This window comes from Dysidea avara, chromosome 7, assembly GCF_963678975.1.
Source record: "Dysidea avara chromosome 7, odDysAvar1.4, whole genome shotgun sequence".
NCBI lineage: Eukaryota > Metazoa > Porifera > Demospongiae > Dictyoceratida > Dysideidae > Dysidea > Dysidea avara.
The window spans coordinates 22,847,080-22,870,926 of NC_089278.1; the positions used below are offsets into that span (position 1 = coordinate 22,847,080).

Below are 23,847 nucleotides of genomic sequence, written 5' to 3' on the forward strand. Positions count from 1 at the left end.
ATACTTATGATTTATTAATCTGACATATGCAATTTATAAATCATAATGATGATTTATAAATTATGCATGTATGGTTCATAAAGTATGTTATTGATTTATAAATCATGTGTATGATTTATAAACTATACACATGATTTATAAAGTAGTATATTGATATATAAATTAATATTATAATTTATAAATCAGTGTTTATACTTTACAAATAAGTGTTATAGTTTACAAATCACATGTATAATTTATATAAATCAATGTTATAGTTTATAAAGTATGTCAATGATTTATAAATCAGGTATATGGTTTATAAATCAGGTATATGGTTTATAAATCAGGTATATGGTTTATAAATCATGCATATGATTTATAAAGTATATGTTCATGATTTATAAAGTAGTGCATTGATTTATAAAGTATGGTTATAGTTTATAAATAAGGCATTTTTGTACAATTGTGGTACAAACGGCACCCCATAGCTATTAGCAGTTTCACCTGTGTGGTAGACATGTAGGTATGTAGTTAGAGTTCTGCTCTTTAACTTAACTTACCCATACGTGCTCAGAGTATACTTATAAGGCTCATGTACGTTACAGTGACATCACCATGTATGAATGCTGTATACCTGATGTCTGAATTGGTTCCCAATGCAGTATTATGCTATTAGTTAGATGGTCCTGCACATAGAGCAGGTACCACTGAATGCATTGGCATAGGGGGACTTAGACAACTGTTTAACACATTTGTGAGTAGATCACGCAAGGGCAGGGCAAAATCTGCAGTTTGTTTGTCTGTCCCTTGTGTTGTATTAGGGTATCATGTATGAAATCTTTTTGCAACTTTGTTTGTAGATTATATATGCATCTAAGTTTAATAAAACATCACACACAAAAGCATGTATAGGTGCACCTATTAGTAGTGTGTGTACAATTGCTTCATCTTGCGCTTTGAACCCTGTGCTCACAACCCTTAATAAGGTTTGGTGTAGTATAGTACAAGTAATGGTACTGATGCTTAAATAGTTGGGTTTCTACTTTAGTCACTATAAGTTTAAACTTAGGGTTAAGGCTTAATGTACAAGTCCTGCATGATGGGGCAGGACATACCAGTGTTACAATTATTTCATTTCAAGTTCATTTATTGTTAGTAAATTAGATGTCATGTAAACTGAAGCAGTGCATGCACATGTATGATAGGACAGGTACTAGCCACTTAGTAGCTTGCACCTGTGTGGTTACTGTGGTAGACATATAGGTAGATAGAGTTCTGCTGTTTAACTTACCAACATGCTCAAGGTATACTTACAGGATGGCATAAGGCTCACAGTCAGTACGTTAAAGTAACATCACCATACATGCTATACATATGTGACAGGTGCTGGTGTCTGATAATTAATTATCGGTTCACTGTACACTTATTTAGTTAGATGGCCCTGCACGTAGGGCAGGTACCAATGCTTGAAGCATCATCTGTTATCTCACCATCATAGTATGAGCTACAGTCAGTTCTGTCACGTACACTCAGTCTTCATTGGGGATAAGGCAGTGATCACTCCTTCTACCTTTGCATGAGAGCTTGGCTCAGCACAAGCTAAATTTGCATCTAAGATACTGCTTTTCTTTGTCATTATCAACAATTATTTACCTAGCTACCTATAACTCAAGCAACAATTCACTGTTTCACTGCAATTCAGCATACATGCAGTCAACTATAACTACTACAGAGCAACCACTTATTTTATGTAATAAATTTATCCAATCGGATTCATCATGCAGTCACTAAGGAAGTTGTTGCTAAGTATCTTATGTTGAATTTAACCAATCAAATTCACTGTATGATTACAAAGAAGTTGTTGCTAAGCAGATATTGATCATGCAGGCCCCCTCCAACATAACATAGTGCCTTATATAGGTATAAAAACTTAATGTGTTGTTTATCATCCTGCTAATGAAATAGCTCAACTATACATGCCTAACAGCAGAACTATATTATGTAGTCAACAACAATGCCTATCCAATGCAATAGAATGGACATGGCTGTCAACATTGGCAACAGGCATAGCTACCCTCTCAGTTCCTTACACTGATCATGAGATGCTGGACATCCATCACAAACTGCATGCCATCTATAATGTTGCACTATATACATAGTAGCTACAGTATCTTGCACAATCATGTATAGCTACCAAGTGAATTCATATCTATATGACTCAATAACCCTATCACTTACAGTGTATACAAATGCAGTAACCAAATCCTTAATTGTATGGTATGCAGTGTCTACAAAACCCTATTCCTGGAAATACATTCTTACAGTGCCTCATGCATCATTACTGAATTATCACCAGGCCATTACTGATGTAAGCAAATAGTAATGACCAACTGTAATTTCATTTCATTTCTATATGTATACCACCCTGCACGATAGGGCAGGTACTACAGCTAGTATGTAATATGTAACTAGTTACTTTTACAAAGTAACTTGCCCAACACTGCCTAAAAATGTTATGGTAGCACCTAAAATGCTAAATTTTGACTGTTCTAGTCAAAAAATAGCACCTAGAGGTGCTACTATAGCACTTCATTTTTAACAGTGTATAACGTGAGCAAAAGAGGTCCTAAAATGGACCCTTAAGGAACATTTAACTACACTCAGAGTAGTGACCATTGACAACCACCCTTTGTCCTCAGGTAGTAAGGAAGGAGCAAAACCACTGAAGCAATGACCCATGAATTCCATATGCTTCCAACTTCAACAACAATCTTTCATAAGGAACAGAATCAAATGCCTTAGCATAATCAATAAAAACTCAATGTGAGCTAAGGTGATCATCCAGAATTTTGGCTCAATCATGAACTGTAGTTAGTAGTAAAGAAGTAGCTAGTAGACTGATTAGTACGAAATCCAAACTGGGAGTTACAAAGTACATTGTTAGATTCTAGTAACCTATACAACTTCTGATGAAGAATCTTTTCAAGAACTTTACAGACAATACAAGTCAAACTGATGGGCCTGTAATTAGCCACATGCTGTTTACTACCCTTTTTGTAGACAGGAGTAACATTTGCACTTACCCAAGTTGAAACTGACAATCCCAGAAGCCAGCTTCCTTGATATCTAGGTAAGCACCAGCATCACAATTCGCAGTACAGAGGGAGAGAAACTGAACAGCTGAGGGCACGTTCAATACATATTGCTAGATCTACCACAAACACAGTTAGCATGGAGACCAACTACAATGTGGTGCAATCACCTCACAAAAGTCACCAAAACCATGGCACTCCAATGGCAGGATGGACAGCCAAGAGGATGCACCTTTCTCATCTTTTCTACAATCATAGCTACTATAAATGTCTAGTCATATTCTTTCTTCAATGAAAAATTTGAACTCTCTACATCAAAGCAATTAATTGTGAAAGCATACTCTCTACATCATTTACAACAATACCATTCATAGTTAATTCTGTTAATAATCTGCAGCACATGGCACAGATATTATGCTCTATAGTTAGTTTTTAAATAAAGTATAGCCATATATTGGAGCATAAAGATGACTGTTCTATTAGAGTATCTCCCTTCTGTCGATTGCTCCTGAATGTATGCATATATTTAAGCTAAATTGTTGTGCTGCACTGCATACAACAAACTTCCAACAGCCAGCTATTAGCATGGAAAAATGATGATATTATTGTTACGTGTAACAGCAATTAAGCCATTGTGATTTAATGAGTCAATCTTAAAATTATATAGCAACCTATGTGTGTTGGAACAGTTATATGGCTCATCTGTCTATAATAGCTACACAGTACATGGTGAAAGTTTGGTGAGCATGACTTAAGTTTGGCGAATTAATCATGTTCCAATATTAAACAATATTAAATAGCTAATTGGCAGATAAAGTTCCTATGATTTGCTAAACTATTGTCTTATAATATGCATGGACTTTTCAACAAGTCTGTTTGGATTAAAGAGGACCGTGTAAACACTGAGATGCATGTTTTTATTACAGCATCTATACTGTCTGTATGAATTCCTGTGAGAGTACTACAGCCTGTACGGAGTCAAACTTAACCCTGTGAAAATGCAAAAAAAGAACCCCAGAGACCCAGACATTCTCCTTTCATGATCGACTTCAGTCTAGGAGCCATAACAGCTGGGATCTGGTAACTTTTCTGCATTCAACCTATACTAAACATTAACTTCTCACCAGCTAGGTTATCCTGTGAGTAACCTGTGTATATATTTCTATTCAAGTGTGTGAAAGTGTTAACAAATCTCTAAAGGCTTTGGGTGATCTAACATACATTGTATACCCTAGGTGACCCTTCAAAAATTTTAAAGCTGAGTATTACAGTCAAACTATACTCACATATGAGTAGCTTGACTCATATAAGTAGCTTGTGTCTGATTTTCTCTTAAAGTAAACTTAATCTCTTATTTCTCGTCTTAAACTTCACCAATCCTCTCAACCTTGTGATATGTGAGTAGCTTGACTGTAATATTTTTAATGAGTATTACAAGCTACTCACCGTGAGTACCTTGACTATAATATGCTTTAAAATTTTTAAAGAGTATTACAATCAAGCTACTCACATATTACAAGGCTGAGAGGATTGTGGTGAAGTTTAAGATGAGAAATGAGAGAATTTTACTGAAGAGAAAATCAGACATGAGCATGGTATAACTTTAGCACAACTGCAAGCATGGAGGAGCCAAAGGTGAACAACTGGTGGAAGAGAGTATGAGAAAAAGTTAAAAGTACACTTAAAAGTTATACCATGCTTGTGTTCGACAATTCCTACATGAATGACTGTATAGATGCATGAAGATGAGAAGCGGTATTATCCAAGCAGTACACATGATAGTTAAAATACTAGTTTGTAAATTTCATATGTTGTCCATGCAGCAAAAGTTATTATTGTCAGTATTATGTCAAAATAATCTGCATAGTAAAAAAAGACAACACACATATGCACACATTGGCAAAAACAGATCATCTGTAAGAACTACATAGAGATATAGTATTAGTATCAAAATTAGTAGCATTACACTGAAGAGTAGCAGCCTTACACTGAAGAGAAGTAGCTCTACACTGAAGAGATTAAGGATCCCATGCCATGACATACCTATAGATTGAGGTATATATATTAATATGTGATCAAACTTTTTGCACACATATTATTTAACTGATGTACACAAGACAATAACCAACTATACTGGAGTGCTAATACACTGTATTCCATTCCTTATTATTAGTTTTAATGTATGGTTGAGAGTGATGAACTTGTCCTGGACAGCGAATCACCTGCATACAACCAGAATGGTAATTTCTGGTCCTTTGTGGAGGATCTATATCACAATAGAAAGATACTGGTACAGTGTCAGGTGTAGCACTCAAATCAGGGGACATCTCCCTTGCGGCCTTCCCCTGGGCCAAGGCATGGACTGAATTATCCGACCCTCCTTTTGACTTTTTTTTCATTTTGACTATTTGGAACAGTATCAGTGTTATTGTGTTGTGTGTTGGTTGAAATGTTGACAAGCATGAATGGTCTTGCACTGCATGCATGCTGTTCAAATGTTTTCTGTGTTAGGAACTAAAAAGCCAACATGCACAGGCTTCTAAACTCTATAGCTGGTATCCTGCACCATTTGTATGTGCATGTGCAAGGACTAGCGTACTTAATAAATTCTATCTAAAGTTGGAACAAACTTCCAACAGCCAGCTATTAGCATGGAGAATGTAATGATATTATTGGTAAAAATTATGTGTAGCCATTGTGAGTTACATTTAACAGGTCAGCCTTAAATCTATATATAGCATTGTGTGTTGGAACATTTATATCTTAATCTGTCCATAATAGCTACAGTATAAAAGGTGAAATTTTGGTGAACATTAAGTTTGGTGTATGTTGAACAATATAAAATAGCTAATTGGCAAATAAAATTTGGTGAATTTCCTTTGATTGATAATAACTGAAGTTGTTACGGCGTCGCCCACCCTTTCTACGACAGCGTACGTAATGCTCGTTACGTCAGATGATTGTGCATTGCATTGCCAAGGTGATTTGTGTCTGTGAAGTCAAGGAGGGGATTTAGTTGTGTCCATTTACCCTATTGACTCTAGTCTATTGCTCATTATACTACAATAGAATGGTCAGCCACCAGTAGCTATAGGTGCCAATTGAAAGCATGGGGCAGATCTAGGATTTCCCAAGAAGGAGGGGGGGGTGCTAAGCTAGGGGCATCTATAGTGGGGGCTAGAAAATGTGGCAACTGGTACATACAACTAGTAGTGCAGTGCACACTCAGTATGAGGAGCATAAGGGATCTGGTGGTATACATGCACGCCCCCATGAATTTTGTACATTTAGCTAGCACATATAGTGAAATTTTGGAGGGTGCTCCCCCATGCATGCACCCCCCCCCCCCCTAAATCCGCACTTGCTGGGGGCAAGCCCCCATGCAGCAGTTGAAAGATCTTGACCCTTGAATATCTTAATGGCCCAAAATTCAACAAATTACTAGCCTTGTTACATATGGATGAGTTAACGTGATAGTTAATCAATAACTTGGGACACAGTTATAATTATTTAGCTCAGTATAATCTGGCATCTATACACATACACATACACTGATACAGACATGAATCCACTAGAATTTGAATTTCTAACTACAACGAAGTAAGATGTGTCTTGTACACCTATAAGCGCAGTAGCTATTCCCATGCATGCATGACTAAACAACTGCAGACTCAGTTTTGCATCACATATGCACATTCGTAACATGATACAATTAATGTCTATAGTCATATTCCTTCTTCAATGAAAAGCTCTGAACTCTTTACATCAAAGTCTTGCACTCTACATCATTTCCAATATAGAAAGTTAATCCCTTATCATATCGTTAATTGGTACATGGCATGGTTTATATGAAAGCATGCTCTATATACTAGGGGTGGCTGCTCTATTAGAGTATGTCGATCTTTTACTAGAGCATTATTATTATCATTAATAGCACTGCACTTAAGAGGAGGATGAGGAAGATATCATGACAAAACACACTTAGGTCGAGGAATAGAACAACATGTTGCAGGTAAAATATCAATTCAACCTCCATGGGTAAATTTAAACTACAGAAATTTTTGGTTAAAATGACCATCTAAAGGTGGTTTTACCGAGGTAGGCATTTGAACTAAATCAGTCAAAATAACTAGGGAAGTCAATATACGTAGCTGTTCATTTAGGATGTTGAATTAAAGTATTTTGGTAATTCCAGTGTGTATTGTCAAGTCTACTATAGTAAAGTTTAGATGACCAACTACATGGTTAAATTTACATTGGTACACTGGTCGTTATAATCAAGACACACAGTAGTGTGTCGTGCGGCCAAGAAAGCCGGTGCACCACACCGTGAGTATATTTACAGGAAGAAACAAAACGCGGTTTTAACGCATACGTAGCTCCGTGTTCCCTTCTCGAATTGAAATCATTTTTATACTGCAAATGCCCTTCAGGACCCCACATACCAAATTTGAGCAAGATTGCTTAACACAATCGTGAAATATAAGCCTTCAAAATTCAGCTTAATTTCTTTGTTTTTTTCCTGCTTCATTTAGGGGGCTCAGGGGCTTAGATTATTCTTTTTGCACACTTTACAAAAACTATTGTAAAATGCAAATGTGTATCTCAATTGTCTTGAGCTCTGGTACACTTTAAGAACGTATTGCAGCACAATCATGTACCAAGTTTGGTGCAAATCTGATTAACATTCATAGAGCTATGTACGATTATTTGCATAAAAAAGGCCAATTTGTTGTCCCGCCTACAAGGTAAACCACTTATGGGAATAACTTAAAAATCGGTATGCATATAGGTTAACCATCATAGCTCAAACCTTTTGTGGTTTAAAAGAAATCACATTGACAGCTACAGAGTTACAAGGCAAAAACCAAACAACTGTAAATCATGGGGTTAAAATACTCTAATAGAACAGTCACTGCGGGGTAAAAAATATGCATTAAAATGCCAAAAAAAAAGTTACTGACCAGCGTTCAAACCAGGAAAGTTACTGACCAGCGTTCGAACCAGGAAAGTTACTGACCAGCGTTCGATCCAGGGACCTCCATACTGAACACCCAAACGCTTAACCACTGAGCTGTTGCTACCACAGCTGATCACCTCACTTTATTTCTACTTTATAAACTCTAGCTAAAATCTACTCAATAGTCAAGTCCATAATTTCGTAGATCTTTCATAGATCTACCAATGGAAAATCTAGATTGTTCTAGAACATTCTACAAAAATTGTAAAAGTAGCTGTGTCGTGTGGCCAAGTACAGCCAGTGTGGGCTGGCGACATACTCATTTTACGGAACCAGAAAAATGCCGTTTTCATGCATCCGTTACAGCCTCTTTAAGGCCTTCAATGAGGATGGAGTTCGTGTAGAAGTTTATGCTTCAGGAGGTAAGCAAACATCTGAAGGCATTCTTTAATGTCAAAGTTAAGGCTATTGCACCTTCATATTGTGGTATACCCAAGTATCCTCACCATAGTTTATTGAAGTTTTGAACATGAGAAGCAACAGAAGTATGAACAATGAAATTGAGATGGGTTCTTTTACCCCACTTGTATTTTCAACATTAAGGGGTGGTATGGGTCATGCTGCTCAGTGCTGTATTTTACAGAAGACTTGCTCTCCTTGTCTCTCTTCAGAAGGAGTAGTTTCATATAGTTCTGTGATGTCAGGGTGGTGGCAAGGGGTGCTGGGAATAATAATAAAAGTCTAAATAAAAAAGTTTTCATGTATTCGTAGCTCCATACCTACTGACTGTCAGTAGGTATATTAGCTATCTATGGTAGCTCCATAGTGCTTGAATGGTATAATTAACCATTTCTGCAGTGGAAGCTTCCTCAGGGTAGGACATCTCCCATTCCTAGTTTGAGTCGAATCTGCCCAGCCATCATTGGGGTATATACACCTTCAAAATTCAGTCACGCAGTCCTGTAGTAAAGGGGGAAAAGTTAAAATGAATTATCAAGGTCAACCATAGGCTGACTTTGGAACTTGCAATTACAAAAAGAAGTAATATCCACACAAAAAGAGCCAAGCTATGAAAAAAGGTGCGGCCTTAAAAAGCCTGGGTGAAAAAAGTTGTGAGATCAAATGTGGTGGCCAACAAACAGCCAAGCTGTGAAAAAAGGTGCGGCCTTAAAAAGCCTGGGTAAAAAAAGTTGTGAAATCAAATGTGGCAGCCAACAAATGGCTGCAATGATGTTATATTAATAAATTTTAACAATGCACAGCCTAATCCAGGAATTTTAAGGCCACACCTTTTTTCATAGCTTGGTTGTTTTTTGTGTGGATACTGTTACATCCCACAATCAAAAGCGAACATGGAGAACATAGGTTTTATATACAATTTGAAAACTCTATAAGATCAGGTAAGTTTAAAAAGTATTAAGATGCAGTATGTAACAATTATCATGAATATGTGTCATAAATAGATTAATGTATGTTATTACTATACGTAGTGATGACTGACTCATTAATTAATGTAAACAAACAAATAAATAAATATTTTGTGACTAGAGTTAATTTTACAACAGATGGTTAAAATGACCATTATGGTATGGTATGTCAAACACTTAGCTATAGGTTGAGGAGACCATGGGACATCTGAGTAATATGACTGTATCTTACAAAGTTAAAATAAGCAAGTACGTCTTTGGGTCATTACTACCAAAAAATCAGTCATTTGAACTGCAGGTAAAATAATCCAAAAAATGTGGGTCATTTGTACCTGTTTATTCATCATAATACAATCAAAATTTTTGCGCAAGTGTTTTTTAACCGATGCACACAAGACAATAACCAACTACAATGGAATACACTGTATGTCATTCCTCAACATATGGTTGAGAGCAATGAACCTTTTCTGAAAAGTGAATGACCTACATGCAGCCACAGGGGCAGTGGAGCAGGCCAAAGAGTGGGTGGGGGGCCAGGCCAGCTGTGGCTGAAGACCAAAAAAAAATAAAAAAGGTAATCACCTGCTGACAATAGCTGCCCTCTACCAACTATATCTCCTACACATACATAGCTAAGTAGCTTGCTACACTGCTTCTCTGAATACTGTGACTACTCTATTAGAGTATCTAGATCTTGACTGTTCTATTAGAGTATCTTGCAAACATATGCATTGTCCCTTAAAAGCGGAGGGGGATTCCCTCTCTGGTCCACCCTTCATCTCCACTGCCCATGTACAGTCATAATGGCAATTTCTGGTCCTATAGGAGGAGGATCTATCCATGCAAATATAGCACAAGTATATGGATGGCCTTGCACTGCTGTTCAAATGTCTTCTGTGTTTACTATAGTGCACGTTACCAAATAAAAAGTCAACATGCACAAAGCTTCTAATGCTTCCAATACAATCTCCATCAATTTAAGCACTATGTAAGCACTATAGCTTGTGTACTACATCATTTGTTTGCGTGCAAGGACCCATGGTATTAGTACACTAAATAAAATTCCATCTAAAGTTGGAACAAACTTCCAACAGCCAGCTATTAGCATGAAGAATGCTCAAAAAGTGACGATAAAAAATGTTAAATGTAGCAGTAAGCCATTGTGAGTTACATTTAAACGTGTCAATCTCAATATAGCAACCTGTATGTCTGTGTTGGAACAGTTATCTTAAATCTGTTACGCATGATAGCCATAGTGTTTCAGTTTTATGAAATAATTAATTTAGTGATGTGTATGGACTAATTGTCAACAAGCCAGCAGGACTATATTTTAATAAGACAGCATATCTCCTGTCTGTCTGTTAGTGCTATAGGGACTTGTGAAGCTGCAAATACAGAGAATCAAAACTAACCAGAAAAGAACCCCAGAGGCCTAGACCCAGTGGTCCCAAATTGATCCTTTGATCTAAAGGCATGCACAAATGGAGCCACAACAATTGGCATCTGGTAATTTCTCTCAGGGCCAGAGCCTAGAGATTTTGAGTGGTCAGTCCATCCATGGACTAGCTACAATGGAGGTCATACGGTCATGCAAACTTTATAATGATCTGACATTTGTGATAATCAGGGGTTATCTGTTTTCATGTGATAAACAACTACATTTGCAAAGCACATATACAGCTTACATATAAGCATGCAAAGCTAGAGTGTCTGAGGGAATGCTCCCCCGTGGGGAACTTTTTGCTCTGAAATGGAACCTGGATGCTATTTAACATACAAACTCTTTCTTCTTTTGTTCAAGAATTTATCCTTGTAATTTCTATACAGTATCTATTTTCAATTTCATCAATGTAGCCAATTAGAACACCGGCTATATTCTACTGAATGCTGAGTATCACATGACTGTTCTATTAAAGTATATTTGATGACTGCTTTATTAGAGTATCTTGACCTTTTTACAAAATTTAAGTAGCTAAATAGTGATCCGGCCAATACCAGACCAGCCGAACTGTGGGCTCTGACCCTGGTCATTAGCAACATTGATATCTCACCAACTAAAGGTTTAAAATGCTAACTTGTACAATTAAGTGGCCTGGGTTAAAGCCTGTGTAGCGGGGAGTCAGAATCTTAATACTAAAACTCTGTGGAATGCAGAAAAAAAATCCCAGAGAAGGTGGTGACTTGATTCTCTCAAAATTTGCAGTGTAGGCCAAAGAAGCCACGATAGCCAGGATTCGGAATTTCCCTGCACTCAATCTAAACTTATGCAACATTAATGCCATTTATACATAAATATGTATTTCTATTTGAGTGTGCAGCAGATCACAGTGTTAACAATCTTTAAAATATTATCTAGTGGTTAGTGATCTTTGGGTGATCTAACACACATACCATAGGAATACTTAACCACATACACCAGGACCGAAAACAAATTTAAAAATTCACATTATCAAGTGCATGGTAATATGTAAATCCTGCATTTGAACATAACTTTGTGAAATTTGTGCATATGTAAATCTGTACCTGCAGAAGTATATACACGACGACCGGGTCTACCTGGAAGCCTGATATCTACAATGGTGAGGATACATACATATGTAGTTAACATTAAACACATACCGTTCAAATGATGTCTCCATTGTCTATTTCTCCTATGGTACCAACACAGTTCATTAATCATAAAGTCTATTTTGAATACATTTGGATTTGTGTGAGGAAAGATGAAGCGTAGGTGACTGTGAATTGTGTGTGTGTGCACATGTACTATATAGGTACTGACAAGGGTGTACATGTAATTCATGTACACCCATGTACATGGGTATTAAAGTGCAGTGTGTCTACATAATGATGCATGAATTCCATACATTACTCTCTTTGGTGGTGGAGGTCTTGGATCATCGTGAGGTTAGTCCATTAAATATAGCTATATTTTAACAGTACCTACCTCCTGATTTTCTGATGATGTGTTTTGTTGCCACACAATCTCCCTGTAAAAGAAATATGACTGTGACTGAATGATGTGGGTAAATGACTTTTGCTAACCCCATGATGGTGACAGATAACACGTTCCACTCTTCAAGATAGTCACTTATCATATCAATGTACTGTTCAACACGAGAAACATATGTTGATGGTAATAAAAATGTTAACTCCACACAACCATCTCTAACAGAGACCAGCACAAACTCTTTCACTTCAAGTTTTAATAGTTTAGATATGGTACATCTGAACTCAGTGATCTTCTCTTCAGTAAACTTCTCTCGCTTCTCATCAAACTTCACCACAATCCTCTCAGCCTTGTGAGCTGTGGGTAACTTGACTGTAATCCTTTTTAACAAGTGTACTTTTAACTTTTTCTCATACTTTTCCACCAGTTGTTCACCTTTGGCTCCTCCATGCATACAAGCCAGCCTTGCAGTTGTGCCAAAGTTGTACCGTGCTTGTGTCTTTGACAACTCCTTCATAAATTCCTGTATGTTAGTGGAGGACCTCATGTCATTACTGATTGCTTGGTCATCTTTCAGACAAGAAAAGGATAGTAAGATATCATCAGTGGAAATTGACAACTTTGTAAAATGCTTTGATAGTTTGGTCATAAACTTGGCATATTCCTGTCGTACCTCTTTGTCCAGTGTAGCTATGGTACACTTCACATCCACAAATTCATAATCCTCTGCAGTCTCAGGGCTTAACATAGTGTCAAGTTTAGTAGAAGATGTTTCAGGATACGATTTTGTATGTTCTACATGAAATTATCATAATTCTTTTTACCACAAATATACATATACACGTGAAATGACATACAATCATCTACTAGACTAACACACACTCACCACATAGCACGAGGTGCAATAATTAAATGATGCAGTAGCTACAGCCGTGATATCATACTGTATACCCTGAAATTCTTGTGATACGTAATTTTCACATTTTTTGTGGTTAGTAGAGCTATCATGAATGTTTATCATGTGAAACTTTATGCATGTCGACACATGCAGTGAAGAAACAACTGCATGCAATGTGTGGTCTTGATGCTAGCAGATATCATGTTATTGGATATCACATCTACTAGTACAAGGATGTATATCAGTTACTTTGATAATCATCTCTTGCGTTTACTGCCTTGGTCATCATTCCCAGTATACAGACAGCAATATACAGTAGCTTCTGTTACTATTACAACACACTTCCTGTAAGTGGGTGTGCATACCTAAAAACTTCAACTCACCTTACTGATAAATTTAGTGGTTCCACATATGTTTACAAAGAGTATCACACATTCCCGATATTAAAGTGGGCATAGCTCATGAAAGAAGCTGGCCTACCACAAGCCTTGCACAGAGATTGCCACTACAGTGGATCCTCACTAATCCGAACTCCAGTAATCCGAACGCTCGCTAATCCGAACAGTAGAAGTGACTGTTCTATTAGAGTATTTTGTCAACTAGTGTGTGTTATATTAGAGTAGTTGAGCTGCTTTGTATATAATCAATGGTTCACTAATCCGAACGAATTCACTGATCTGAACAGACTTTTCTCAACTTGAGAGCAGAGCTGTTCAGATTAGTGAGGATCCACTGTACTGTGCTACTTGGTTCAGGTGCGCTTTAGCAATCTGTATGATGCTTGAATTCAAAATTAATCCAGACCCTTCGTAGCTGTGTGATAATCTTTGAATTGAGCAACAGTGACCCATGATTTTTATGCAAAATTTAAAACACAAAAATCTTGGGCAAAGAGACATCCGTGAAATTTAAAACACAGAAATCCTGACAAAGTGTATAACTGTGAAATATATATACCGTGAAAATTTCTGGGTAATCCGTTAACCAAGGGTTAATGATGTGGTACACAGCAAACAAATTGGCTTGTTAACAGGATAAATAGACATTTATGGTAAACTGTACTTATCATATATGGGTGTTTATTTCTCCCCTGTTGTAGTAAGCATTGTTCTACAAATTAAGCTACTATATTGCAATCTAAGAGACCTTGCTATAAGGTAGCGGCCCCCGGCCTTCAGTTAAGACCTGGCATTTGTTTGAGCCTGGCAATAATATGGGATAATATGGTAGTTAATGCAAATGCTGTTACACAACAGGTAGTGTTATAAGTGTGACAACATTGATTTTGCTATCATACAAGACACAAAAGAATGACTGTGATAGCAAGACTACGCACATGCCAGTAAGCTAGCTGTATGTGTGCTGTAACTACCTGAAGATATCGGGAACATTCTCTCAATCTTCTCTGATTCCTTCTCCAAACCAGCATTTCTCACTGCCTCAATAAGTGTCGACCAGCTCACATCATGTGGTTGTCGCTGGGTCCATACAGTAAACAAGTTAGTACAACACTTCTCGACATCATCAGGATGATTAGCCCTTATTATTGCAATGTGTGACTGGTTGTCTTCATCTAACAACTCCACCCCGATATCTTCCCAATGATGAGCAATCAGTGACCTCACATATTTGTTGAAGTCAGCTAGTGTTGGGGGGTCACCTGTAAAGTGAAATATATATTTTAAGGTTTGAGTGCCACTGTATAGATCAGTGGATTATCTATAGGAACTAATTGATCTGGTAGTGTAGGGGTGTTTAATTTCAAGGGTTTAAACTTTTGTGGATTGCCACTTATTATTTTTGTGGGTTTAAAATTTTGAGGGTCAAACATGATCTTTGCCTGCCTGCCTGACCACAGTCACAAGGCTAGAGGCTAATTAATTAAACAACACAACATATAGCCACTCCACAACACTTAATGGAATGTGCCTTTTTGGGTTCCAACAAGTGTCAGCCCTTGCATTTTCTTTCATCTTCTAGTTGTCGTCTTCTTCATGCAACAAAACCATATTGAGCCAATAATTTCTGTATCGACACTTTTAATGATCTAGTACTTTTTGTGCTGTGCGACATATCGAAAAATTATCAATGTCTCAGATATCTTTATCATATTTCGATACTACAGTTGTTGATTTTGAAATATTCGATATTTTACTATAATTATCTACATATTGAGCTATATTTTAATAAATCTACAGCCTTTTGGTGTGTGATTGCATAATTGTGCTAAAAATGGAAGTCAGTTCTGTGAAATTTAGCCATTAAAAAAATAATTTTAGTGAATAATTGTATATAAAACATGTTTATAAATAAAATATCAGACACCAAAATACAGAAATTGAATCAAAATTTTTATTTTACTGATATCAATTTCAATAGCAATTTGGTTTGATTTCAATTGATATTGTAAAACTCAGATATCGCATAGCACTGGTACTTATACCAATTGGTGACCATGCCCCTTATCAGTCTAGCTGTTACTTACAATGATAGCATGCATATGGTAGTCATGGCAAGCACACCCCTTGAAATATCACATAGGCCAGAGGCAGAGGCTTACTCGAGATACTCTAATAAAGCAGTCACAACAGCCACGTATGATATTCTAATAGAACAATCACACATGTATATCATAGCTATATATATAACAAAAACTAAGTATATATTTTTTAAATTAATGAAGTAGGAATCCAAGTAAAAAAGTAGTGAAACAAGAGGTACATATGAATGATGGAATTACAACATAGCTCGGTGGAAAAATTCAATACATGCCCACAAAGCTATGTTGTAATACCATTATTCGTATCTCTTGTGCACTACTTAGATTATTTTGAATTAATAATTGCCGAATATCTTAGTTCTATTTGACCCCAACGATGTATATGTATGTCTGAAATGAAGTGAATGCCTCTGAAACAGTGATGTGTCAGCACTAGTTCATATTATAATCGACTAAACAAGACACAAGCAGCTGTGGTGGTATGGCTTCAGTCAAAACTATTTGTGCCCAGTTATACCAGGTGGGCTATAATTTACAGGTGCACCGATATAAGAATTTACCAATATACCGATAGCTGATATATTGGATACAAAATTACCACTTCTTCTACTGTAATGGCACTGTGGTGATGCACTTCGTAGTGACACAGTAACTACTAAATTAATGCTACACAGCAACTTGTGTACAAGTATCACATCCAGGTAGACTATAATGGCAATTTGTGACTGGAGGGTAACTTTTATACTGATCAGGATATCAGACAGTGAACGCTGACACTGAGTCAAGTACTCTGACACCTTGCTTGCGATTGTTGTGTGGCAGAGAGATGTACAGAAAAGAGTGCATTGACGTGATCACTGCATGTGTACATGGGTGTTGTGTTATGTGATTACTGATTACTTCACACTAACTTATAGGGATTCACAATGTAACCAACAAGGCTTCATAGTACAGAATTGATGGCTGCACTACTAGTTGAATTTAAAATGTATTTAGCTTTACTGAGGTGAAATGATAATTGTTGCATAGTTGGTTCAACCATTAATCCAATTTGTAATTGGTATGCCTGTGATATAATTCTTATATAGGCACCAGCTAATGGACTGCTGTACGATCACTATAATTTTGTACCATTAAACTATATTTGTTCTGACCACATGCATGTTCTTCTTTAAAAGCATCGGGCTTGTATAAGGCTTATGGACAAGTGCATCACCTAGTTTTAAATGTAGAGGGTATATCTATGTATCCCTAGGCCTGAAGTAAGAGACTCAGTGAATATTGGCTCTGATTAAATGTCGATCTGATTATGGCAAGCTAGGGTTGGCCTAGCTTTGCAGGGACAGGTGCTTTATGCCTAGTTCGCCTCAAACTCACCATAAACCTACCTTCATATAACTAACTAGCTAGTGTGTTTGATAGTGACTGGCAAAATAAATTTTAGACCAGTAGCCAGCGAGGGGTACAACACCTTCGCAATTACATGTTTGATTTTGTGATTTGAAACCTGATTTGAAACCTGATTGATTTGAGAATTCACATATGATTGTGATTTGCATAATTATTACTGGGTACTGAAGGACAATAATTCAAGACTAACACTAGTCTCGCAGGCCAGACCGTTTTCTGTGCAGGGCATTATCACTTTCAGTATAAGCACCCACGCGAAAGGGTCTGGGGATTTGACCCACATTCCATGAACTCGGCTGAAACTTAGGTAGATCAATCAGATTACTTGCTTGACATAACAGTACTGAGCAAGTGCATCATGACTTTTCAAACTGTGGGGGTAGGCCAATGATTGAATAACATGATTACGTAGTCTATACATTCCTTTCTGCCTGCAAGACTAGGTTTTACATCATTGTGTGTTCTTGTACATATATTGTTTAGTAATATTATGTTTTTACAACTGGTTTTCAATCAGTTCTGTTGTATAGTGTGGGAATTAAGACATCACTTGTGATTTTGATTGCTAACTGAAGGGCATACATGAGTACCCCTAATCTCATCCCCAGACTGAAGGTTGTGGCTGGGGGAAAGACTATCATACCCCTCAGTAGCCAGTGAATGCGGGCTAAATATCCACTTCATATTACCATAGATATTAGAGCCTACTTATTACAATGCGTATACCTTTTTGTTTTGCCTTTATATGTGGAACAGAATCTTCTTTTACAAGTGCCTTCATAGATGTTCAAGCACTCAAGGAACGTGGCTATACCCAAGGGTCTTTCACCTCTGCTGCTTCCTGCTTCTCCTTTTGCGCGCAAGTTTATGTCGGTGTCTTTCCGGAACTTGAATTGCTCTGCTAAGTTAAGCCGTTTAGATTTAGGCCACTCCAAGTCATACCTTAGTTTCTGGTCACTCCCAAGCCTACAAATGGATGCGGGCGGGCGGATGATCAGGACTTCAGGACTATAGACTCTACTGTGACAATATACTGTATGGTATTATTATTTGCTCAATTTAGCAAATTCATGTTGATTTTATACTTAACCAACAACATAAGTAGTTGTGCTTCGGCAAAAAATGCACTAGGAAAGTTGTTGATGGATCATGGCTAGCTATACACTGATGTATAGCATTTAAGTATATATTTATTTATTTATTTAGAATATACTATAGGAAATGTTTTGCTCATGTAGCTACTTATGCTTTCCAAGTGAAATAAATGTCTCATTAGCTATGTCAGGAAAGTATTACTATGACCAAGAGTCCATAATAAAGAAGCTTGCTATGACTTATAGCTAAGTTGTTCAAATGATCATGATACACAATGAAATTTAACTTCTATTTTCACATCAGAAATTCTTCATTCAAATGTAAAGTCTTAGCCCACTAGCTATGTGTTTCCAGTCTTCTATTCAGTAACCTTGAGAAAAGTAACTGTCAAAGTTTTGAGTCATTGAGTGCTCCAGACTACTGTTTTTTAGTGATCATCTGGGAATGTTTAAACTATAAGGGTTTCTACTTGCCAATCTAATTTTAGTTATGGAAAAGTTTAAGTTTAAGCTCACCGAATGTTGCCGGCTTTCCATACCCCTGTAGTGTTCAGTGATAAGGAATTAGACTAATCATTAGAGGACTACATTTGAATTATAAAGTTAAAGCTATGGCCCATCTGCATGGACTAGTAGTTAATGCTACTGAAATTTTTTTTTTTTTTTTTGAAACCATCAGAATAATGATGAAATGACAAAATTACATACAGAGCCTCGGACACATGCGACTACAAAGATAAGATCCGCGTAGGCATGGCAAGGATACATACAAAAATAATTAACTACAAAACTTAACTTAAAGTGTCCAGGTTGGATTACTACGTGCATAAAAGATTCTCTGAGAGGAAGTTATAGCCACAGCAGCTGCTCTATCAAGCAATGCTTTCGTCTTGGAAAAACTCAGATTTGAAACTCTTTTCATAGATGTTACTGTCTCTGTAAGGTAATGGCCAAGGCAACCAATTTCAACTGTGTGGTAATGACTAACAAAACCCAAGCGGTCAAGCTCAGCAATAATTTGCAGATATTCTGGCTTCTCCTGCTTACGTTCTCGTGCAGCAGAAAGGTCAGCACGAGAATTAAATGGGCAGGTAAGTTCCAGAAGTACAACAGATTTCATTTCTGCATTATATATAACAATGTCAGGTCGGTGAGAACACACTAGTACAGCAGGGGGAATGGTGGCAGGAGGAGAGTCAGACGCACGTTTGCCATCCAAATCAGCAAATATTTCTACATTATCCAAACAAGCTTGCAACTCAGACATCAAACATAATAAAACAGCATCATGACGAAAAGTAAACCTGCCTTGCTGCAAAGCCACCTTTGGTTACAGAAGCATTAGTAACAGTTATAATCTGAACAGCTATATAATCAAGGACAAAACTAGCTATAGTTAGAAACATTTTATTAGTGTGGCATATATACCTAATATATACCTAATATTAGAGTTAAGAGTAGTGTGACTGCTCTATTGGAATCCCTGAATGCTCTATTAGAGTATATCGATCTTTTGCAGTAAAAAATAAGTGTCTTGCTGGGTCACGTGCACTTAAGCACCTGTAATATTAATAATAGTCCTCATAAACTAGGGTTTCAGGTTTACCATGCGGGCGGGTGACCAGAAACTAAGGTTTGACTTGGTGTGGCCTTATTATGAACATTTGTGTATTTCATAAATACCTGAATTTTCAAACGGTCCCGGGTCTTTCAATACAGTGCTTTCAGTTTCCAGCGTATTAGGTCGGTCCACTCGATGTCATCTGGAAAATAACTTGGCCTCGATCCGCAAAAAAAAAAAAAAAAAAAAAAAATTCTGCCCCCTGGAACCAAAAAAGAAAAAAAAAGAATTTATCGGTATATACACACTTTGAAAAAGAAAATACTGAAGTCGTCACCTTATCAATATGGCTCATGTAGTGGCTTATTGACCAGGCATTTATCAACAGAGTATGTGTGTAGAACCGAATACTTTAAGAGAATGGAACACTTACCTAACAACTTTATTGAAGAGCAATCCACAGAAATTTTTACCAACCACCTAGTCATCACACAATAAATAATTTTATGTATGCATGTATGTGTTAAATGTTTTTTTTTGTTTGTAATTACCTGGGTTAATTATCAGCTATGCTGTCTCAACCCAGTATATAATCATAATCATAACCGGCGAGGGTTGGCACATGGAACTGACAACAGGCCATGATGGAATGAGTAGCTAGCTACTAGAAACCGTAGCACTATAGCTAGCGGACTATATTTGCTCACTAAAAAGCTATAGCTAGCTTTCAGTAAACTGAAATGTCACAAATCACCACCCATATAACTAGTTACTACAGCTAGCTATCAATCAGATATTATAATATATACTATGCTATGATGGTAGCAGTCAATCTCTGGCTTGTACAGTTTTGGCCTGATTCACATTGTTCCACATATCATATAGATCTATATAGTAGACTGAGACCATAATTGCAGTGTTAATTTTTTAGAACAGACTCTTGCAAACAGACAGAACTCTATCTTGAAATCAGCATTGTTGGATTGGAAAATTGGCATTATCATGCCGAGACATGAGTAAGTGACTCGGAAAAAGTACTACTAGCTATTTTTCTGGTGCTTAGCTTCTCCATAGCTACATTTTTCAAAGGAATTTCAATTAGGAGACCATCTAGAAACTGGCCCGGCTGGACTGTCTTGTACATGTACCGAGTAACTCAGTCTTTAGGGTTTTTAAAATCTCAGTAATCTTTGTACAAATACTACAATATGTTACAGTACACCTAATGCACACTCACATTGGTGTAGCTATATATTATAGGCAAGTGGCTAAAGATTGGAAACTAGCAACTTATAAAGAAGGTACCTAAACAACTGAAGTGGAAGTGTCACATTGACAGATATGCTGTACTCAAATATTAAAAATATGTATGGATGGCATCCACATTTGACCGGCAATAATGTACTGTCCTTTTGCTTCATCGTCACTTTAGCATAATAATAGCTTAGGGCTTCAGAAGGTCAACAATGTGGCACTGTCATTAGATGCTGATAGAAGTGAGAAGTAAATTCAGTGATCTCATCATCAGAGATGGCCCATAGTGTTGAGATGATGGTACAACCCCCTGCTGCCCTGATATCTTGTGTAATTCTGTCTGTCATCTCCTGGGTGGGCCCATAGTACCAACCCATTAGTCACAAGCAGTAACAAACACCAGTTGAGTTCCCTCCAGTGACATTCCACACATTGCCATTGCATTCATGTGCCCAGTCTCAGCTTTTGGGTGCATTTTGTTGAACTTCCTATCAAGAAATGTTTGTGCTCCTGCAAGGAGAATCCCACATGACTCATCAGCCCAGAACTTCCATGGTACTGGCTGCTCTCTTGTTTGGAGGTGTAGCCATGTGTGGCAAGATGTGACAGATGGGATGAATCTAGCCAAGAACAGCTGACATAGTGGCTTTATCTTGTACTAATGGATGTTGTACTTTTAAGCTTTGATTAGTACTAAGAATATGATTGACAGCCTCTGCTTCAGTTTGTGACCCCTTCAACAATGGGATGGTATGGTTGCCAGAGGATCTAGTTCCCAACAGTCCACCAAGCAACTGTAACCATGGTTCCCATGAGGAGCCATCATTATCGGCAAGTTAACCGGAACCAGGAATGGAATGGAACGGAATGACTAAACCAAGTGAAAGAGAAACCAAAGCCGAACCCGATCCTAACCCTAACGTTAACCTGAGGTTTGCCTGTTAAGCATAATGATGTCTTTCACTGTCTGTATGAAGGTAAGTTTTTGGTGAGTTCGAGGTGAGCTAGGGTTGGCCCGGCTTCGCTGGGACACTCGCTTTGCCCGCTCCAACCCTAGCTCGCCTCGAACTCACCAAAAACTTACCTTCATACAACTAGTGTGTTTGATAGTGGAGTTAACAGAGTGACCGTTCCGTTCCATTAATGATTCCGGTTCCAGTTATTATAACTTACCATCATTATCATGACTTTCAAGCTTATAATCTGGATTTGCTACAATATAGCACTCCAAACTCTCTGGACTTGACTTTTTTACTTGGAGCTTGTCAAATGTTTGAGTCAGTGCATGAATAGTAGTAGACTGTACTGGATTTGGTGCTTCTAGCAAGGATGTCTCATTTGTATTTTGCTCATGTAATCCTCCATTAAACTTAGCTGAATTCATGCTAGCTTGCAATCTTTTAACTGTTAAATCTCGGAGTAGTTCTCAAGGTGAAGAGAGAATTGAGATAGACACTCTTTCATACAAGGGGAGATAGACCCATCACTATCATCATGTATTGGTAGTTGATCAATTGGCAGGCACATGAGGCCCACATCTGGACAAATAAACACTCTGCTGATTGCTGGGCCTAGACGTATCTCACAAATACTATCAGGAAATAGTATACTGCTAAGGGATGCGGAATCTGCGTAAAAGCATCTTCTTGGGAATACCATGATTTGTAGATTGCCTCTGGCCGCTTTTGTATCAGTTCGTATACTGCTGCATCAGAAATGGACAGGATCATCGGTGGCTGTTGGGGATGTATCACAACTACACAAGCCTGGCTCCTGGGAGGGTTGTGATGTACTGGATCATAAATCTTGAAGATGTAGTCAAGTAAGACATCTGATTTCTGAAGAGTTTGTGCTACTGCATCATAATCCTGATCATGTAGGGCACTGATGACATGAAGGGAATGTTTTTGAAAGAACAGTCTCTCTTGTCCTTGAAATTTGCTATGAACTTGATGCTTTTCACCTCCATCTTGCTTAGACTGGTAGTTCTCAACTGCTCTCAATGCTTCTCTATAGCAATCACGTAGACCAAGCTGGATAAGAATAGCACGGAGCTCAGTGAAAAAGCTCTTCCAATGAGCAAACACACTAGCGGCGTCTTTGGAAAAGTGATCCTTGAGCCAGATTGCTCCACTCATTGCAAATTTCCGCCAGTTGGTGATGAAGACTGGCAGCTCATCAAGGGACAATATGTCGTTTTTCATCATGGTGGCCATTAGTGACAACATCATGTTCTCTCCATTGTGAAGTACCGACAAGGCTTGATTGTGATTATTCAGTTTAGCCAAGATACCTGAAAAAGTTAAGTGCAACAACATCACTAAATTATGGTATCTGCTACTGGTATACTATGTCCTGTGCATAATACAAATGCTCAGACTTTCCTGCTTTTGTAAAATCAATACAGTGGATCTGAGTTAATCTGATCCAAACACTTAATAATTTAAAGAGCAACGGTGACTATTTTACCACCATCCGTATGTTCTATTATAGTATAGTGTATGCTGTGTACTGTATAACTAGTGGTACAAAGCTATTCAAATTAATAAGGATTCACTGTATCAGGTATACATTTTTCTGCAAGAGTGATAGCGGAGTGATATTGGTGAGATGCATGGCAATCAAATTATATAGCCCAGGTATAGTGATGTTCAGTAATAACAATAGTGTATCACAGTAATCCATTATTGTGATATAATAGCTTGTGATTATTATGAGTGCA

At 37.5% G+C, this 23,847-nt stretch overlaps 1 protein-coding gene across 6 annotated transcripts; it reads right to left on the reverse strand.

Moving 5' to 3' along the window:
* Positions 1–4,918: 4,918 nt before the first annotated feature.
* Positions 4,919–20,124, reverse strand: LOC136261383 (uncharacterized). Of its 6 annotated transcripts, XM_066055384.1 has the most exons (11): positions 19,994–20,124; positions 17,943–18,114; positions 14,679–14,966; positions 12,504–13,203; positions 12,405–12,448; positions 12,326–12,359; positions 12,081–12,112; positions 11,985–12,032; positions 8,814–8,994; positions 8,541–8,755; positions 4,919–5,117 (listed from the first exon to the last, which is right to left on the reverse strand). In XM_066055384.1, exons 2-9 carry the CDS (start codon positions 17,995–17,997, stop codon positions 8,981–8,983), a joined length of 1,215 nt encoding a protein of 404 aa, XP_065911456.1. In that variant the 5' UTR covers positions 17,998–18,114; positions 19,994–20,124; the 3' UTR covers positions 4,919–5,117; positions 8,541–8,755; positions 8,814–8,980. The 6 variants fall into 6 exon arrangements, with proteins under 6 accessions (XP_065911456.1, XP_065911457.1, XP_065911454.1 ...); XM_066055385.1 differs by lacking the exon at positions 12,326–12,359 and having other exon boundaries at positions 12,406–12,448; XM_066055382.1 differs by lacking the exons at positions 8,541–8,755; positions 8,814–8,994.
* Between the last annotated feature and the right edge of the window lie 3,723 nt (positions 20,125–23,847).